The 19,265-nt window shown below is 46.3% G+C and overlaps 1 protein-coding gene across 4 annotated transcripts in view; it reads left to right on the plus strand.

Moving 5' to 3' along the window:
• DNAJC5 (DnaJ heat shock protein family (Hsp40) member C5) overlaps positions 1–18,441 on the plus strand; it is a 31,254-nt gene extending 12,813 nt beyond the window's left edge. For all 4 annotated transcript variants that reach the window (XM_080558794.1, XM_080558791.1, XM_080558793.1 and 1 more), the window contains 5 exons: positions 2,390–2,457; positions 6,207–6,342; positions 8,617–8,830; positions 9,889–10,060; positions 11,397–18,441. In XM_080558794.1, coding sequence (XP_080414920.1) covers positions 6,236–6,342; positions 8,617–8,830; positions 9,889–10,060; positions 11,397–11,500 — 597 coding nt within the window. In that variant the 5' untranslated portion in view covers positions 2,390–2,457; positions 6,207–6,235 and the 3' untranslated portion in view covers positions 11,501–18,441. The remainder of the gene's footprint in view (positions 1–2,389; positions 2,458–6,206; positions 6,343–8,616; positions 8,831–9,888; positions 10,061–11,396) is intronic.
• The last annotated feature ends 824 nt before the right edge of the window (positions 18,442–19,265 follow it).

Genomic DNA, 19,265 nt, shown 5'->3' on the forward strand with positions numbered 1-19,265 from the left:
AATAAAAAAACCTGGGAGTTTCTATTCTGTTTACTAATTGTATTTTTTGCCTTAATTGCAGCATTAATTCTTTAAATATTTGGTAGGTGTGGCATAGCTCGTGTACGTGACGTAGCTTTTGAAGCAAGGCATCCTGAAGATGCTTCGCTTTCTGCTGACAACCTCTGGAGCAGGACGATGACAGTTCAGTTCGTGCAGTTGTTGAATAATGATGGTTCTCCGGCACGCGTCAGAAGAGGTTAGGGCAGACAGGAGGAGAAAAATACGGTTTTATCAAAAAGGGTAGGTCTGGGAACGTCTGATTTCTGTAAGGAAAAGTTGGCTTATATCTCTTGGCTGGAGGAAGAAAAGGTGCTGAACAGTACCTACAGCCAGTGTACGTGGAAAATGTAGTACATTTTAGATAAACTGGATGCAGATTTGCAGAACAAATGAAGCTAGAAGAACTGGTGTTGGTATGAGCAAAATAGTTGAAAGAGCAGGCAGACGTCCCGAGCGTGTTTCTTCAGCTGCACTACAAACCTTCGTGCCGTAGTTGTGATACTGCCGAGTTGTTTGGAACCAGGTGACATCCATTAATCTTGACTTTTTTTTTAAAACACTTCCTTTTTCTTTTCAGATTTTTGTCCTTTCGTTTTCTCTCCCTTTGGTTCTGTTCTGAACGTCGTGCAGTGAGATACCCGGGGGTAACTCCAGGCAGGGTGTGACACGGAGCCGGGGAGCTGCTGGCCGCGGTGCAGGAGAGCCCAGGGCGCCCTGCGGCTGGTGCCCCGCTGGCGGCAATAGGAAGGAGGAGACGAAGCTGACTGTGCTCTGATCTAACCAGAAGTGACTTTGTGACTCCTGGCGTGGAGTAGGTTTGTTCTGTACCTGCTTAATCAGAAATAAATTCCAATTTATCGCAGTGATGGCTTTTCCCTAGGGTTTCCCGCAGCACCACGTAGCTTTGTGAAGGTCCTTCTTGTTCATGTTCTCTTGTTTTCATGGTCTGCAGCAGTCGGTGTAACTTTGTCTTGACCAGCAAAAGGAGTATTTTCTGTTGCTGCATCACCTCAGGTTCTCTTCCTCCTCGTACGCTGAAGTGAGGCTTGTTTCTCCCTTGTGCAATCTGCTTTAGAGCACGGGAATGGGAATTAGCATGGAATAGCTCTGTCGGAAGGGGCCTTCAAAGACCATCAAGTCCAACTGCCCGACCACTTCAGGGCTAACCAGAAGTTAAAGCATATTATTAAGGGCGTAAGAGCCATCCTTTAGGTTAAAAGTGAGGTTTTCTTGGTGGAAATTTGCCCTGGCAAAATGAGCTGATGCTGCTGTGCAACTGAAACACACGGAGCAGTCTGGACGTGGTGTAAAATGACATTGAAATTGGCAGAGTGCAGCTCAGCCGCTCCGTCTCCTCGCATGCCTCGGCCATCGGAGTAGCAGTGCTGCTACTAACGGTGAAGAAAGGTGCAGTACAGACAGCGCTGTTGTTTCCATTGAAAATAAAAAGAAATATACATGTTTGTCAGGAAGGCACCTGAGATGTGAACACTGTTAAACCCTCTGTGCTGTGCAGGAGTTGCGGAGCTGTGGTTAGCCTTGCCTGGACCTGCAGCCGGCTGCTCCCTGGCGAGGGAGGCAGGAGAGGCTGCGTGCCTGCTGCTCCTGCAGCCCTCCTGGTAGCTAAGCTTCTTTAGCAGTCTCTCTCTAACAACATTACAGGTTCTCAGGACTTAAAAAACACGCTTCCCTTGTTGTAAGTCCAGATCTTTCACAAATGCCTAAGAAGAAAAAGTCTGAAGTCTTACTGATAAGTGTTGTTATGGTTTGTGTGTGCCCATTGCTATTTGTGTGCCTGGTATCTTATTTTGGTTGCGTGTTCCTCTTCGTGTAGGAGGCTTGGGAGAAGAGGCTGAAGTTACAGATAGAAGCCCAGAGCCCTTTAAGTATAGATTCAAGTATTTCTAACTTCATTTGGCAGCTAAGCGTTTCTGAAGATAATATTTTACATTGTGGAGATTTACTGTAGTGTAGGATATTTTGGGCAATAAAAATACTCTTGTTTTATTTTGGATGTTAACAGCAAGGCAGCGTGTGAGTGAAAGCATGGTGGAAATACTGAGATGCAGCCTTCAAAATACGTTCCCTGATGCCAGCTGGCCACGCGGTAGGAAGGTGTATGCATGTTAACTGTGTCCTGGCTGCAGGATGCCTCCGTGTTCCCGATGGCTTCAATATTTATCTACTTCAAGTGAAAATTCTGCGTAATTAGATAACGGTTAACTTTTTCTATTTCCCTTCCTTCTCATCTTTAGCATGTTGCAAAGGATTGTTCCAACAAAATAATGGGATGACAAGTCCTCAGCGTAAGTCAGTGAAAAACTTACTGCTTTTGTTTTCTCTTTAGGAGATTCAGTTCTAGAGGTGCCTGCGAGCAGTTACCGCTTACCTCAGAATAGTCGAACGAGATTCCAGGTGAGTGCTGGGTTTTGTGGTTTCATGCAGCTGTGCGGGATGGCAGCCTGTCTCTTCGGTTCCTGCCCAGCACTTCCAGCATGGCTTTGCATTTCATGTTCTCATATTTTACCTAGTGTTCTTCTGTGGTAGGATTTTAAAAGTTATTTGGTTTCCTCTGCCCCTCCCAGACCTGGTGGTGGTGCTGAACATCCACAGCTCCTTTAGCAAGCAGCCTTTCCCTGAGCCTGCCCCCAGTGAGGAGTTCTGAGTGAGCAGCTGTGCCTTTGTGGCTTACATGGAAGAAAAAAAAAAAAAAGAATTTGAAATGTGGAAAGTGATATTTTAGGCAACTTGGCGCTATAGTTTCCAAAGGTTTGTTAATGCCTAAATATTTAATGCCCCAGCCTTGGAGTGAAGTGGAAAGCTACTGTTGTTAGGCAGCTCGTGGATGCTGGTGGCACTGAAATAATGCCGGCACTGTCTGATGAATTAGCCCTCCAGCGCTGTGCTGCTCCAGGTTGTGGTTCTTACCAGCAGAGATGTGACTCCTGTGATTCGGTGCTGTTAAAAGCGCCTGCTGACTGCGTGAATAGCCGAGGTAACCTCCACCCTCCTTCCTACCACACAAATAAGCGCGGTTTCTTGGAAAAGGTGCTGCCCCGCTCGCTGCCCCCTTCCAGTTCAGGTCTCTGTACCTTCTTGCTGCGGGGTCAGCTGGCTGCCGGAGCCGGAGGAGTGGTGGAAATTTATGGCTGGGGCTGGGAGAGGAGGAGGCAGGGCCCCTGCTGCCGGCAGCTAGCTGTTAGCTCAGGAGGCCTCAGGCTGAAGGGTTTGGAGGCTGGGAAGGTTTAGAAGGGAGAAGTTTCAGCCCTCCTTGCTCCCGACCGCCTGACCTGCTGTCGTCCTTCTTGGTGCTGATCCTCGCTGGGATGTCCCTAAAAAATGGCAGGGAACTATCCTTTTTTCTTTGTTGTAATTGTAGTCTGCCATTTTGGTGGGTTAAATTCAGGTTATAAAAGGGTCTAAGAAGCGGCAAACCTGGCAGAAAATAACATATCAACAGTTTCATGAAGCTTGATAGGATTCTTTTGGGAAGTTAAAAAGAAAATTAGTCCAAGGCCCAATTTGCCGTTGATGTATATAAGATGTTAAGACCAGTTTTCATGTAACTGTCCAGGTTTAATCTAATTCTTTTTGTTAAGCTGGTACCAATTACACTGATCTGGCCACGCTGAAAACAATTGCATGTTCTATTAAAGCTGACTAATGCAGGACGTTCTGGTACACAGATGGTTAAAAACTGTGCTGTTTAATCCAGGGGATTACCTTTCTTCAGGACCTTCTGAGCGAAACCTCTTCAGGGAATCCTGCTTGCTTAGGATACGCAGCAGATGGCTTGTTACTGCTGGGTACAACACTTCAAAAACAGAGCAGCTTTCAGTGCTGTGAGTTAGAGCCACTTGTAAAAACAGTAGGGTAGGTAATACCCTGCTTTATGAAATCCTGTCAACTTAAATAACTCGCACCTTTATTGTATTTGTAATTCTGTTCCATATTTGAAAAGCCAAAGGTTACATTCATAGTCATAAGGCTGCTCTGATCCTTTAAATAACAAGTTTCCCAGGTGAATTCCTGTTACCACCTTGGCCTCCATTCTTCTGCCGGTACCTACGCGTCCTCTTTGTACTGGTATTAAAAAGTAAATGTAAGCACCCCGCTACCCTGAACTTTTCAGATGAAAATGATTACAAATTGTAGCAGTATGAAATTTTCTTCCTATGTCTGTCTTTATTCTTGACATCAGCCTACAGACTGATAGACGCAGCCTGGATCAAATTGAATTTGTTTCTACTAAACCAATTGGCCCTCATTTAACAGCAGAGATTTCATTAAGCAGAACATGGTGTGTACCTGTGATCTGCAGCATCCGTGCACCAGGGGCGTGTTGGATTGATTTGGAAGGGAGCTCGTTTTGCCTAAGTGGAGCTACAGACTGCTAAACACAGGTAGTGGAGTGACAGAGAAGCGTCCCTGGGCAGGATGCTGCTCACAGCCGGTGGGCGTAATAGAAAGTGCAAGAGAATTTCCCAGGAAGGCCGTGAGGAAGAGGTGGTGGTCTCAGTTGATGAGAATGGAGCGCAGGAGCCTGCGCAGCCATCGGAGCAGCCTGTGCGATTAGCTAGATTACCGGCTCCGCGGCAGGATCACCGGTCTTTGACCTCAGCAGTGGGACTGCTGGGGGGGCAGGCTGGTGGTGGCAGGCGTGGAAAGCCCGTCCTGGAGAGGGTTTTGTCTCCTGTGCTCTTGGACGGGGTGGTTCTTGATGGTTTTTCCTCTCCTTGATATTTTTCCCCTCCTTGATACTCTCCTGTGGAAACGGTTCAGTAGCTTATCGTTATCTTTTTAAAAGAAAAAAAAAAAAAATTTTTTTCTTCCTACATACATATCCTCCTTCCTGACTTGGAGTGTATTTTGGATTCTTGGCCTATGAATTTAGAGCTGCTGCTATTATTACTACTGTTATAATCATCATCATTATTAATTTATCGCGTCCTTATTAGGTAGCATTTAATTAAACTCACCAGAGCTGCCAATGATTTCTTGAAGGAAATTAGATGAGAGTTTACCAGTTCAGCAGGTGCACTGCAGTTACCAGTGTTAAACTAAGTTAAAGCTGGGGAAGCCAAACGCAGAAGAGCAGTTATCAGGTAGGCTCTGAGACAGACAGGGAAGGTCTGATGTCTGTATCCGTATCCATGCCACTTAGTCACCTTTGTGCCAGGACGACGATACCTGTGCATTGGAAACAGACCTGGTGTGTTTTGTGAAGTGTATCAGCACCACGAGATCCTATCAAGACCCAAGCAGTGAAAGATCTTAGCGTATTTCTTTCAGGTAGCATTTTAAAAGCTGAAGTTATTAACTTTGTTATATAAGACAAAGGGTTAAATTTGAGAAGTCTGGTGCTTTAAATATCTTTTTCAAAGTCTACATAATCTGGTGTGGGCTAGCTGTAATGACATAATCCAAAAATAGCCAATAGTCTTCTCTTCGATGCTCATCCTTGCTGCAGTTCTGCAGCTAAAGAGTGGCAGATGCTAATCTCCTAAGGATGTTAGAGGACGTATCCAGATCTGTCCGCGGCGTGTCACCGGGGAGACCTCCAGGGTCTGCACATCTGAATTTAGAGCAGGAGGCTGTCGCTTTCCAGTAGCGTGACCGATCTAGCGTACCAGTTAAATGGTTGATTTGGTTATTACAGGGGAGATGGACGTGGAGCTTTGTGCTTACCCCGTGCACCTGTGGTGCAAAAAGGCAGCCTCAGCGTAACAGCAGCCTAGCTGTTGTCCAGTTATTTTTCTAGGCGTTGTCATGAATAAGTAATATTAAGACTAAGAAAGAAGATGAACTAGCATTAGGGATGTGCATGTAGTACATACCTGTAGCTACGCTTCAGCTGTTGATTTTTATTTTATTTTTTTAAAGAGTGGAATTGAGTATATACACCGGTGATTCTACAGTACCTGGTGCTGCGCTGGAGATGTAGCAGTTTTCACTGGTAGTTCACTGTTGGGTTCTTTGAAACTTTTAAACTTCCACATATATGAAGAGCTTTTTCTCTTCAGTGCCTGTTAAAACCTAGAAGGTGAATTTTCACATACAGTTCTCATACCCTGAAGCCTCTCTTTTCAAGGCTGATTTGTCTGATAAGGTCTTTGTTCTTTTTAGTTTAAGCATTTCTTAATCTTTTTTTTTTTTTTTTCCAGGGACCACTCCTCTGTTCAGGTTGGTTAAGATGGCAGACCAGAGGCAACGTTCGCTGTCTACCTCTGGAGAGTCGTTATACCATGTGCTAGGACTGGACAAGAATGCTACTTCTGATGATATTAAAAAGTCATACAGGTAAAGTTTTGAGTCTCATACCTGTTGCCCGATAACACGAATAGCTTTTTAAGTGTTTGACAGATGTGGTATTTCTGTATAGGCTCAAGCTGGTTTATTTAAAACCTTTGCAAGAAAAATCTGCGAGGACACCAGGTGAAAACACGTGGTTTCTTTTAAAAATGGTGTGGAAACCATGCCTAGACTGTGTGCGCCGGTGTTGTTAGATCCTTAAATTTTATTTATAGCAAGTTAAACTCTCAGATATGCAGTATCATTGTGAACGTTCTTTATCTAAAAGCTGAACCAAGTTTTAAGGGTGGGATCAGAGTTTAACTCCTCATTTACGTTACGTAGCTTTGTGCCCGGCTTAGAGAACACAGCTGGGCAATCCTGCACCTTCACCCATCATTCCTAGTTCTGACACAGCGAGGTACAGACTGAAGGTGTAAATAAGGATGGAGGCTGACAATTACTTCTTCCTAAAATTACATTCAAAATTTCTTACTTTATGTGGAGTTGTTTTTAAAAGAGAATTTTTTCCAACTTTTTTTTCTTAAAGTTGGACATGTGAAATGGCTTCACGTTGACCAAGTGAAAACTTAGGATGGTTACGGGACTTTATCTTCCCACATTCCCCCCAGACCTGCTTATGTGCAATTGCTTTTTTACCTGAAGCATGAACTACGTACGGTCTTGTTAATTATTTGCCAAGTGGCAGTGTGTTTAACATTACACTAGGGGTCAGTAGAAATCCTTACTTGAGAATACGCTTCATAAGTTTTCTTTTAGTCTTCAACATTTACCAAAACCTTTTTCCCTTTCAAAGTCACTTTTTAATACTGATAGCACTTGCAGAGTGACATCCATGAATAAATTGGGCAGACAAACTATCAACAATTAGCTATGGCTTTCTAAAACCTAACTGGAAGTTCGAGGCAGTAATCCTCTAGCCTCAGTGACCAGAAAACGACTTTACTCATGGAGGTAAAAACTGCAAACTTTTTTTCCTTTTACTGGCCACCTCTTGTTTTCGTTCCATTTGATCTGGAATGTCCTTTGCTGGCCTGTGGGCTACGGAATCTGTGTACACATGGGAAATGAAAAATATTTATCTATTGCAACCTGATAGTAGCTAAGTCCTCTTCAAGTTTACATAACTTCCCTCTAATTATAAAAACTGTGATTGTTTCAGTCCTCACCGAGCCTATGGCATTACTGGCAGCCCTGGGTGTTACCTTCCCATGCAACACCATCATAGTATAAAAATGCTTCAAGCGCACACTTGATCTATTATTTGAACTCTGATGTTGTGTATGTGCATCCAAACCTGTTCTTGCACAAATCTTTTATCTGAATGTTGCCCAGCTTCAAAGTTGTGATGTGTAAATGTCTGCAGGCTTCTATGTGTTTGTTAGGTAACAAGGCTCTTGTGGTCATTTTCTACAGAGGACAAGTACCTTTTTGGTGGTGGTGAGCTATTGGCATAGAATTCCAAATCACTTTCTGTTTTGGAGCACAAATGGCTCAAACGGCCAAACAGTGTTTTTTCTGTGCTCATTAAAGAAGTGTTTGGCCAGTACTGATTTCTTTCACTGCTTGGGCCGTGTCTGAACCTGCAAAATTCATCAGTGCTTAAAGTTTTGGATATTTTGTGCTATCTGTAGTGACCTCTGGGTGCGGTAAACTGCTGTCATTTAGTTGTAAGATCTAGGATGATATGGGGAGGTACGTTATCATTTCCTGATATTTCGAAACTCGAAAGCCAGTTCTATTCTAGCAAGACTTGAACTGAAAAGTATTTTGTACCTGCGCAGGAACTGGTGAATTAACCACAAGTGATTGTCTGTTCTATTTTTGTGTTCCACCGCTGTAGATCAGTTGTGGCAGCTTGCTTATATTTACTCTTTGATACTATATGATAAACGTGTGGTGTCTCTCTTCTGTTAGCTTGGTTTTTGCTTCAGCAGGAGGAAAACCTACTGGTGGAAATTGCTGGGGCTGAGGGGTAAAAAGTGCTTTCTTCTTTTCTTCAGTGTCCCATTTTTTTTCCATTGGATTTCTGAGGATCCAATCCAGCAGTCTGAAATCAATCCTGCAAATTAAGCTAGACAGCGCTGTAGTGTTTTGTTATCAACAGGGAAGTGAATCAGAAATGAAGGAAACCGGAGCTGCTTAGATACTTTCAATGGGAACTGGAAAATCTCTCTTGAGTGGCAGGCTACGGAATGGGGTGGGGGGGATGAGGAACACAAATCCCATTTTGTTAATCTATACTCTTTTTGCTTTCTGCAGGAAACTTGCATTGAAATATCATCCTGATAAAAACCCTGATAACCCAGAGGCAGCAGAAAAGTTTAAAGAGATCAATAATGCACATGCAATATTGACCGATGCGACAAAGCGAAACATTTATGATAAGTATGGTTCTCTGGGTCTGTATGTAGCAGAGCAGTTTGGTGAAGAAAATGTGAACACGTATTTCGTCCTATCCAGCTGGTGGGCAAAGGTAAATAAAAGTGCAAAGTTATTCGGGATTGACACTTAAAATCTTTAAAGAACTCCATTTGAAAATGGTGCTTGCTTTTACTTCTGGAACTTGTTGAATCTCTGACACCTTGTAATTTAACCTTCTCTTAACGGTGACTTCACAGACTCCAGATCATTTGTTCGCTTGCCCGTCTTTGTTTCTTGCGCGGTAGAAAAGAGTTTCACAGTATGCCAAATTGCACAGCAAGCTCATGTTTCTTCACAGTACTTTTAAAGGTTTTTTTAAAAGGTGAAATAATTATTGTATAGCCGTCTTCTGTCAGCACCAAGGAGTTATTTTACTGGACTCATTATTTTTAAGCATAATATGCGTGGTTATTTTTATCCTGTTGCCAGCGTTGTCTCCATCTCAGTTCCCTTGCAGGAAGCGAAGTCACCAAATCGTGGTGGTTTGCTACCTTGTACAATTATTTTTTCAAACAGTTAGGCAGTGACCTCTCTGAAAACTTTCATTTTGCTCATTGCGACTCACTGTGATGGGCACCCAGACAGACTCAGCTGGCTTTGTGTTGGCTTGCTCAGGTAGTGGTGGGATCTAATCTCCTAACTTCGGTGTGATGAGCTTTGCAGCCATGCCTACGGCCTTGGGTAAGTCCCTGCTGTAGGTACATGACAATCTGTACGTCGGCTAGCTAGTGTAAATCTATTCCAGGGTTATTATGCAAACTACAGTCTGTCCTAAACTATTGTGCCTCTGGATTTCACTACAGATATACCTCGGTGTCATCTTGCAGATGTAGCAGGAAACATAGACCGCTTAAACCTAATTTCTAGGAATTTATTCAAGTAAACCAGACTGACAGTGTTCAGCTCAGTATAAGATGTTCGTAGCTGTCACCAGTTTTGCACATATTTTAAATACATCATGGTGGTTAAATATAAAAACGTAGCCGATATGTCTCTACATCACTGTATTTTTTTTTGTGTCTAGTTTCCATATCAGAGTCTCACAAACTCAGTGATCACGGCGTGGTAGGCATAGATTATGAACATTTCTTTATCTTCTGTCCTCTGCAGGCCTTGTTTGTGTTCTGTGGGCTCATCACAGGCTGCTATTGCTGTTGCTGTCTGTGCTGCTGCTGTAATTGTTGCTGTGGGAAGTGTAAACCTAAACCTCCTGAAGGTGAAGAACAGGAATACTACGTCTCTCCAGAGGACTTGGAGGCACAGTTGCAGTCAGATGAAAGGGGTAGGTAAAAAAGCTGTGAGATTTCTACAAGTCTAGGAGGACTGATGTTCAGAGAGTATCGGTCTCTGACCTCGTGCTCAGTGGGCTATTTAAGGAGCAGCGCTTGCTTTGTAGAGAGATCAGCACAGGTCTCTGGGGGAGAAGAAGCACCAGAGTTTAAAGGGTTACACGGGTAACACCACCACCAGGAATAGAGCTGCTGAAAAGTCCCCGTGGGTCTTCGCTGAACTAGGGTTGAGCTTCGGAGAAATGGGTGTCTGCTGTGGTTTAACCTAGCGGGCAGCTGAGCAGGGAGCCATCCGCTCGCTCCCCGCCCAGTGGGATGGGGGAGAGAATTAAAAGAAAAGTAAAAACTCGTGGGTTGAGATAAGGACAGCTTAATAAGAAAGGGGGAAAAAATGTGAAAGAAATGAAAATAACAACAACAAAAAGAACAGTCAAAGCAAGTGATGCACAAAGTGCACGAGGCAATTGCTCACAAGGTGCTGACCAGTGCCCCGAGCAACGGCAGCCCCCACCCCCAGCCAAGTCCCCCCAGCTTTACTGTTCTGCATGACGCCACGTGGGATGGGACGTCCCTTGGCCAGTTGGGGTCAGCTGCCCTGGTTCCGTCCCTTCCCAGCTCCTCGGGCACCCCCAGGCTCCTCACTGGCAGGAGGAGCTGTGAGGAGCTGAAAGCTCCTTGACTTGGTGTAAGCACTGCTCAGTAACAGCTAAAACACCGTTGTGTTGTCAGCATTATTCTCATCCCAAATGCAAAGCACAGCACCATACCAGCCGCTGTGAAGAAAATTAACTCCATCCCAGCAAAAACCAGGATGGTGACCAACATTTAGCTTCTTTTCTATGTCACTGGATCAATAGACCAGCCAGACTCTTGTGATTCCAGAAGGGAATCTTTGCCCCAGAGGATGGGGAGCGCAGAGGCAGTTTGCAGACTGCATCAGGTGTAAAGGAAACAGGATGCTACCCTACGAACTGTAGCAATACGATTTATGAAGTTTTAATGCTATTTCTGTAATTAAACTGATCACTTTTAAAAGAATGTAGAGTCTTGTGTGTGCTCTGATTGTGTTTTTAACTGGTACTGCTGAACGGTGGGAGAGTAGCAGCTGCTCTTAAATGAAGAGAGAAATAAACCTACATATGGAACATTTATTGCGAGGCTAATGGTAGCGTGTGCAGACTGAAAGACAATAAATCCTCATCGTGCTCTAGAGGAGTGTAAAATTGTGTTATCAGAGTGTTGCAGGGAGACGTACCTTATGCTTACCAGAACACAGAACACTGCTTTTGCTTCGCTTGGTGTGCTAAACCTTTTGTCTTTGCTTTTCAGAGGCCTCAGACGCACCTATTGTGATACAGCCAGCATCAGCCACAGAGACGACCCAGCTCACAGCTGACTCTCACCCCAGCTACCACACTGATGGATTTAATTAAGTTAAGGAAACACTGTAATTAGAATGGATAAAAAATTACATGGCCAACTCAACACTAGAATCATGAACATTAGAAGTAGAGAATGGGGAGGGGGAAAAAATTCTGCCAGAGTAAGAAGGCAGCTTTCCAACCTGCCGAGAATATTTTGTAATCCCTTCAGCCTTTTGTCACCTTTCAGTGTCGTATCTTGATGATACGTGAAGTGCTGTAGCATGCAGTATTTAAAGCAGTTTAGCTACGGTTTTATGTTTTCTTTCTCTTTTTTTTTTATAGCATGTATGGAGTTATGTTAAATGTCTGTGGTGTAATGTATTGAGTTGTCACAATATGTGTGAGGGAGACATTCTGCATTTTAAGCAGTAGTACTGGCCTAAAAATGAGATTTAAAAAGAAAAAAGTTTCATAAAGCCACCACTTTTTCACACAGCCAAGCTGTCAAAGACCTTTAAAAGTTCATGAATTTCATTTGGGTGCAGCAAGCCAATTCTCTTATTCCTCCTATTCCTGCATTGTTGTCTCAGCAAGTTTACAAAGCCAAGAGCCAAAAAAATGCCAGTCCTGCAGAGCTGGAATTCTCTTTAATGCTGGTTTTCAGCTTAAATAAATCTACCTTGAAAAATAAAAAGGGAGAGTTTCCAATCTTTGAACAGTTAAATTGATGAACACCTCCTAATGCGTAAGGGTTATCCTCAGTGTCAGTGTAATCACAAGCTGTAGTTTGTCACAAATCCAACTGTGAATGGGTTTCTTTGGTGGTGGCGGTGGGATTTTAACTGCGAGCACAATTCTGCTCTGGTTTGACTTTTCCTGAAATGCTAAAGACCAAATAGTGCAGCTTTTCTGAATGCATGAGAATCTTAAAGTGAAACTGGTTCATTGGTTTGCACTGAGCAAGTGGATAAAATACAGACAGCAGGCAACAGCGTAAATGTTAAAAATAATAATAATTGGCTTTTAAATTTTTCTTTAATATTCGGAGATACTAATAGACAAATGGGGTATTACGTGTTTTTTAAAACTTTTTATAATCCATTAGCCCTTTAATTTTCTCATGAGCATCTTTGTGGAGTACTTAAATGGCTTTTTAAGAACAAAACACCTTACTTTATATTTATATTGTATAATTTGCACATTGTCTTGCGTTTAGACTTGTTTACACCAGTTTTTCTTTTCCTCAGAACAACTGTGGGGAAACCATTGAAAGGTTTCCTGTGCTGTTTTGAAGCCAATTATGTTTGAATACTTCTCTTGAAACTGTGGTCGATTTGAGATTTGTTTAACTGTTAAAGAGGCATTTTAGTCCGCTGCTGAATCGCTGGTGTATTTTGTTGTTAATCCTCTTGGTTTAGGTGATACAGAGCCGGGATCTAGAGCAGCTACCAGTAAGCCTACCTGCGGCGCTTCTAGCGGTTAATTACAGCCTCGTTAATTCTGCTCTTCATGGTTTTATATCACAATGCCTCTCCTGTCCTTTGTACCCCCCATCTTCCCCTTTTCATTTGTCACCTATTTCTGTCCCGAGGCTGTTTACAGCCTTCCGTCCGGTGTGGGCTTTGGAGGTCTCTCACGCTGCTCTTTTACGAGGTCCAGGCGTTACGAACGGGGTTAAAAAAAAAAAAAAAAAAAAGGCACTGTCAGGCGGTGGGAACTGCCAGCGAGTGAAGGGTACCCTCCTGCCAGGGAATCTTTCTGAATTTATTTTCACTCCATCTGTGCACGAGCTGAATATGATAGAGCACATAAAATCTGACGGGAAACCACGTTAAACGTAGCGGGTAGAAGAAAATGTTATCAACACAGCCTAAATACCGAGGGAGGAACACGTCCAAAATGGGATTTTACTGTCGCTCTTGGTACAAACACATGTTTATTGCTCGCATGTGAGCCTGTTGCAAATAAGCATGCTTTTGTTACCACGTCGGGTTCCAAAAATTAAAAAAACCCTCTGACTAGATGTAAGGAGCACATTTGTTAAGTAACTTCTGCCTTGTAGATAGCCCTTCACACCTGAAATGTTGTGGGTGAGTGAAAGAACCTTCTGATTTATGTCAGCAAAAACTTTCTTGGGTGGGCTCGAGGACCGTTGTGTGTGATTTGGCTCAAGGTCTTCGATTAATTAAGTCTTTGCTTGACCCCTTGGAAAGAAAAGCAATTTTAAAGCTTAAAAAAATGACATCACGTTGGCTGTCCTTGTAGGTTTTGCCCGATGCTGGTCCTTGATGTTGAATTGCACCCTGGATTATGCTTGAATTTCTCTACAGGCTCCCTTCCCTGAGAACTTGCTGGTTAGAGTGGCCCCTGTACTCCGTGCAGATCCGTTGATGTTGTCAGCTTTAACAAACAAAACCGCCCTTGGGGATTTTTTGGCTTTTTAAATGAGCGTAGTTGATACGACTGACTGGGTAGAGCGAGATGAAGGCTGTTTCCCCGTGCGCTGTGTGTGTGTCACTCCCATCTCCACGCGTTCCTCGGGACGGGTAGCAAAAAGCTTTGACTGTGGTTCTGTTCCTTAACCCCCAGGCATCTCTGCTGACCCCAAAAAAAAGCTGTCGGGAGGCAGCGAGTGGCCGGGAGAGCGAGCGAGCGCGCCGGGGCTGGCGTCGTGCGAGGAGGCAGCGGCAGCGTGGGGAAGCCCCGCGGGCGAGGTGACAGCAGGTCTGAGGTGCGGGGCAAAGGGAGGATAGAGGCGATGCCTTCGTCTGTGTTCTGCGCTGCTTGGGAGAGGTGACATCCAGGGGAACCGCCTGGTTTGGTTCCTCTTTTAGCGAGGCGTGAGTCTGAGAGATGCTGCTCTGCTTTCCTTCCAGCTCTTTCTGTGGGTGGCGTGTGAGTAGTGAATCAGTCCGTGTGCTGTTAGATGCCCGTAGGAGATGCTAGATGCTCCGAGGGGAGCTACGCTGAGATCCCAGTCACAGGGAATGAGGAGAAAAAGCCTTTTTAGGTGAATATTCCTATTTTTTGAAACAGTCTTAGTTTGCCCGTGTTCCTCTGTAATCTCTGAATTTAAGATTATTGTATGTTAATGTCTTTCTTCCTGAACTGTACAAAAAAGTTATTTAAACGTTGCTGCTTTAAAAGCTAAAATCGTGTAATCAGAAGATAGGTAGGGCAATGCCCGCTTCTTTTTTCTGTTGCTGTGAGGTACAAGAGCATCCCAATGTCGAACAGGAGTTGCACTTCAAAATGGCCAAATTTAATCCTAGGAAATGCAAAGTCGTGTTGGAAATAGTAGTTAACAAATGTCGCTGGCACAATTCTGAGCTCAAGTCGCTGGAGCTGCGTTGTCCCTGCCGGAGCTGAAGCAGCAGCTTCGCGGGCACTGGAGCCTGTCCCCGGCTTGCGTGCAGAATGTTTCCTTCCAGAACTGAGCCTGAGCGCTGTTCTCTTTGTTCGGCCTCCTGCCAGAACGAAAACTTGAGCTCGGATTTTTTTTTTTTTTGGGGTTTTTAAAAGTTGCATCGCAGCCTTTTGTTTTACGATTTGCCTGAGACCTCTGTTCCAGGAGCGCGGCCGCCTCCGCCCAGCTCCTGGGTCCCCGCTCAGCGGCCGATCTCTGAGCGCTTTTGTGGCTCCTCCTCGCGGGGAGGAGCGCGTCCGGAGCCCGACTCCGCGGGTGTCGAGGGCCGGCTGCTGGCTTCGCTCCGAGTTTCGTTGTGCACAGCGCCCTTCGTAGCTTCGGGTAAGTCAGGGGAGCCCTGGGCGCGTCGCAGCGGCCGGGAGCTATCGGCGGTGCAGGGCTCGCGGTGCCCAACTCCCTACGCTCCCTGCAGATGGTGGGGTACGAGGGCTGTACCCCCGCTCGAAGCCGACGAAGGGGCATCGTGCCAGTGAGACGCGTATCGCTTTGTTGGTGATGTATGTAGGAAGTTCTTAAATATTTATCTGTATATAACTTTGGTTTTGTAAACCCCCGTGGCGTCCGATGTGGTGTACATTTCTGCCGATCCCACGCGGTGATGTTTTAGAGCCATGTTACCTTTTCAGTCTTTTATTTTTAGATCTGTAATATTTTTAAACTGCTTTAGATATTAGCGCTCCTAGTGGTATTACAAACGGGATGCTCTTGGAAGCCGGGCTGCGCGCAGCCCGCGGTCTGACCGGAGGCACCCGCGCAGGAGGGCGGCGTTGGCACCCAGCTGAGGAACGCCGGGGCTCGCGGCGGTGCCGTGCGAGGGGGGAGTGCGGTTTTAAAAACCCCTCGTCTCAGAGCCTACAAACACTACAGGTATAACCCGGGCAGGAACCCGACAGGAAATACGTTCCTGCCCCGTTTATTAAGGCAGTTACGTGGTGTAGAGGGACCCTGGCGTGCTTTTTTTTTTTTTTTTGTGCGGGGGGCACGTCTCAGAGCATCTGCACCGCGTGCACTGCAGAGGGGTACCCCGTTCTCCCGAGTAGTTTGTGCCCTTCGTCTGTCTGGTGCCCCTCAGTGTTCTTGACGTTTCCAGACAGTGTAGGAAACGTCTTTGTGCTGCAGTTTTCCCTGCCCAATGCAACTGGATATTGGCGTAATGTTTAACAGGAGATTCTCGCAAGGTAGTCAGGGAGGCTACCACCACTTGGCGGCCCCTGCCTCGTGTTAATAATTCTGGATGCTGTTTAAATATGCATTAATCTTAGAATCAGAGCACTGAATCGTAACCCCCCAACGCAAGTGTTTATAGTGTAAGGTTGGTATAAACTTAACTTGCTTAATCATTTGATGCTGCTTCTCTGTGTTATTGTGGAAATCATCTAGTTTGTAGCGTACCATTGCACCAACAACTGCTTAAAATATCTGGAAAGTCTGACTGATAGCTAACTCGGTGGCAGGAAATTTGTCAGTGTTCAAGTCCTGCAAGAACTCTGGTCTGCTCCACGTCCTGCGTTGGGAGGTGTAAGCGCTGTCCGGGACTCTGCAAGACGGAAATCCCTGTGTCAGTCCGAGAGGCTGCTCTCTGTACACGAAGAAACTGCATGAGGGAAGCTGTCGGTCTTTTTTCTGTCTGCACAAGCCAAATGCCGTAAATCTGGAAGACAAACCTTCGTTTGGAAATCAGACGCCAATGTTACGTGCACAGCTCGTTTTGTTGTTCAAAGGGTAGATGCTGGGAAGTGCTGGTGGCTATATATATATGTATGTATGTGTATAGAGGAAGCGCGTATATAAAACGGCCGTTCATTCTCCAGTGCTGTCGTCTTCTCTGCTGCCTTTCCCCCAGGGCCAGCGCTGTGGGTGTATTCCCGTGGTCGTGCTCTGTGTGCCGCGATGGCTTCCGCCGAGTGTGGCGATCTGCTTCAATTCCCCCTGTGCCCCTTGGCCTCAGCCCGCTCGGCTGGCGCTGGGCTTTGCTGCTCCGGCCTTGCTTTAGGGAACAAAACGAAACCCAGCAGCCGCAAGGAGGGCAAGGGAATAGGTTTGGCTTGCGTGGGCTGGTAGGTGGGGCTGGTTTAAACGTGGTCGACACGCTCATCTCCGGAGGTGAACAGAACACAGCGTTGGTTTTTCCCCTATACTGGTTTTCACCACGGTGTACTCTACCAAGTGGGTCTCTGAGCTCACGAAGCGAGGTCCAAACCCGCGCTGTAGGTTTTGCATTGCAGCACCGTGCGTGTGTGTGTATATATGCACATATGTATATATTTATACAACAGGTGTGCACCTCGTACTTGCTGCTGTTTTTTCTTTGGTGGTAAAACGTGAAATTTGGCTCAAAGTGCTGCTGTGAACTCTCAGACAAGTGGACGGTGCGAGTTTTGTGTGGCCAGAATCGTGCTTTCTCCTTGCAGCTGCAGGAAAAACAACTGTTGGCTCGAGTGACTGGGGAACCAGCGGAAGGATCCTGTTGTATAAATAAATAGGTGGCGTACGAAGCAGAGAGCTGTGGTGCTCGGAAAGGGGAAAACAATCTTTACTCCCAAAGCCTTCCCTCCTTGCTAGAGTGAATTTAAACTTGAACGGTGTTTTCGCACAGCCTGCTCCAGCTGTTCAATTTGCAGGGCTCACGGGTTGGATCCGTGAGACTCGGAGCTATTGCGAGTCACGAAAGTGAAGTTAGACGGCGGCCTGTGTAAGGACACGCAGCTTGTGGCCAGCGTTCGTGGGAGCACCACCGAGTTACCGCTGGTCGTGCTGGGCAGAGCGCGCGGCTGCGCCTGCGCTTCCAGAAGCTGATGCAGGACGCGGGGGGTTCCCACTGCACAGCGGTCAGCGGAGACGGGGGGGTTCCTCCCATCGCGTCCACGTTTGTCGGTCTGTCCGTGTCCCACACGGCAGAGGAGCTCTGACTCTTGCCAAGTCCCAAGCCCTCGCTGTGTCCTCGTTCGGGCGCGTGCCACGTTAAGCCAGTTGCTGTCATTCCTCCCTCTGCTCGTCCCCACCTTCTCCCGCTTTTTTGGGCTGGGCGTGGGTTGTTTGGTTTGCGTCATCACTGACATCCAAGGCGGTTTATATTAATTTTGCGTGTGAGCAGGGCCCTGAGCTAAGTAATTCATCACGGGGTTTTGTTGTACTGGCCTCTTTCTGAAGCCTGAGGGAGCTGAGGACGGAAGGAGGGAATGCGTTCTGCATTTGCACTGTACTTCAACTCGGGCGGGGCGGGGTGGGGGGAGCCCGTCTTTAAAAACAAAAAAAAAGGTGTAAAAAAAAAAAGAAAAAAACACAATCGAAGTATGAATGCATCTGAGAAGCGATTATAATATAGACATATATATATTTTGTTATGTTACTAAAGGACCATACTTTGAATTGTATGTAAGTAGATGTGGCTGTCCGAACCTTGTGGATTGTAACACTCGATACTACTGAGCTCCTGTACATACCCGCAGTTACAGCAGAAGGAATTATTTTATGTTCTAGCATGGTAAATTTGTGTATCGTACGTCTGAATATAAACTAAAATAAAGATTGCTAAGTTATCTGAAACCACTGTTGTAAAATAAATGTTTTCAATGCAGAACTACGTCTGGGCTGCTTCTTTCCTTACCCGCGTGCTCGAATCCGTCACCAAGAGCTACCGGGAGGCTTCTGTGACTCCCGAAGTCAGGAGGAGGTAGCACAGCCCGGCTGCGTGGGGCCGTAAATGTTCTCAGTGAGTTCCCTGTGCATGGTCTCCTGCACGTTAACACTGCCCGTGGTGCCCTTCGATCGCCATCAGTTCCGCTGTCCCCCGTGGTGGTGAAGTGCCGGGTTTCCCCTTTTCTACCGGCTCTGCTCGGCTCTCGGCCCGGTTGTGCTGCAGCGGGGCCAACAAGCGCCTCAGGTAAGGGTTTGTCCTACCGAGAATCGAAAGTTGGGGTTTCGCTGTCCTGAGGCGCGTGGGTGGTGAGTGGTGCGCTGGAGCTCAGACCTCTCCCGCTCCCAGGGGATGCGTGAGAACCTCGGTGCACCCTCCCCGGTGGGGCTGGGGTCACAATAAAGCTGAGCAGAGCGGCTGCAGTTAATGACATTCCTCCTCGGAGCACCTCCCGGCACAGCACGTGCTCTGTGCCCTGCTGTATCTGTGCTTTCACCGTGATTTCTGCCCTCATTTCACACTCCCTCCTTGTCTCCGGGACCCCAGAGGTCCCCCCTGTCCCCGTGCTCAGCCCCGGTGCAGCAGCGCACCCCCAACCCGCCGGAGCGTGATGCTGAACGGCGCAGCCCTTCTGCGCCCTGAGAAGGAAAAGCACCCGCAGAGCTGCTGCCCCCGGCGCTGCACCCCTTGGGGAGCCCCCAGAGCAGCCGTGCACCCGTCAGGCTACGGTAACGGGGCGCCTTGGAGGCACTGCCAGGGCAGGGAATGGG

Source organism: Anser brachyrhynchus, assembly GCF_964034855.1.
Source record: "Anser brachyrhynchus genome assembly, chromosome: 16".
NCBI classification, from domain to species: domain Eukaryota; kingdom Metazoa; phylum Chordata; class Aves; order Anseriformes; family Anatidae; genus Anser; species Anser brachyrhynchus.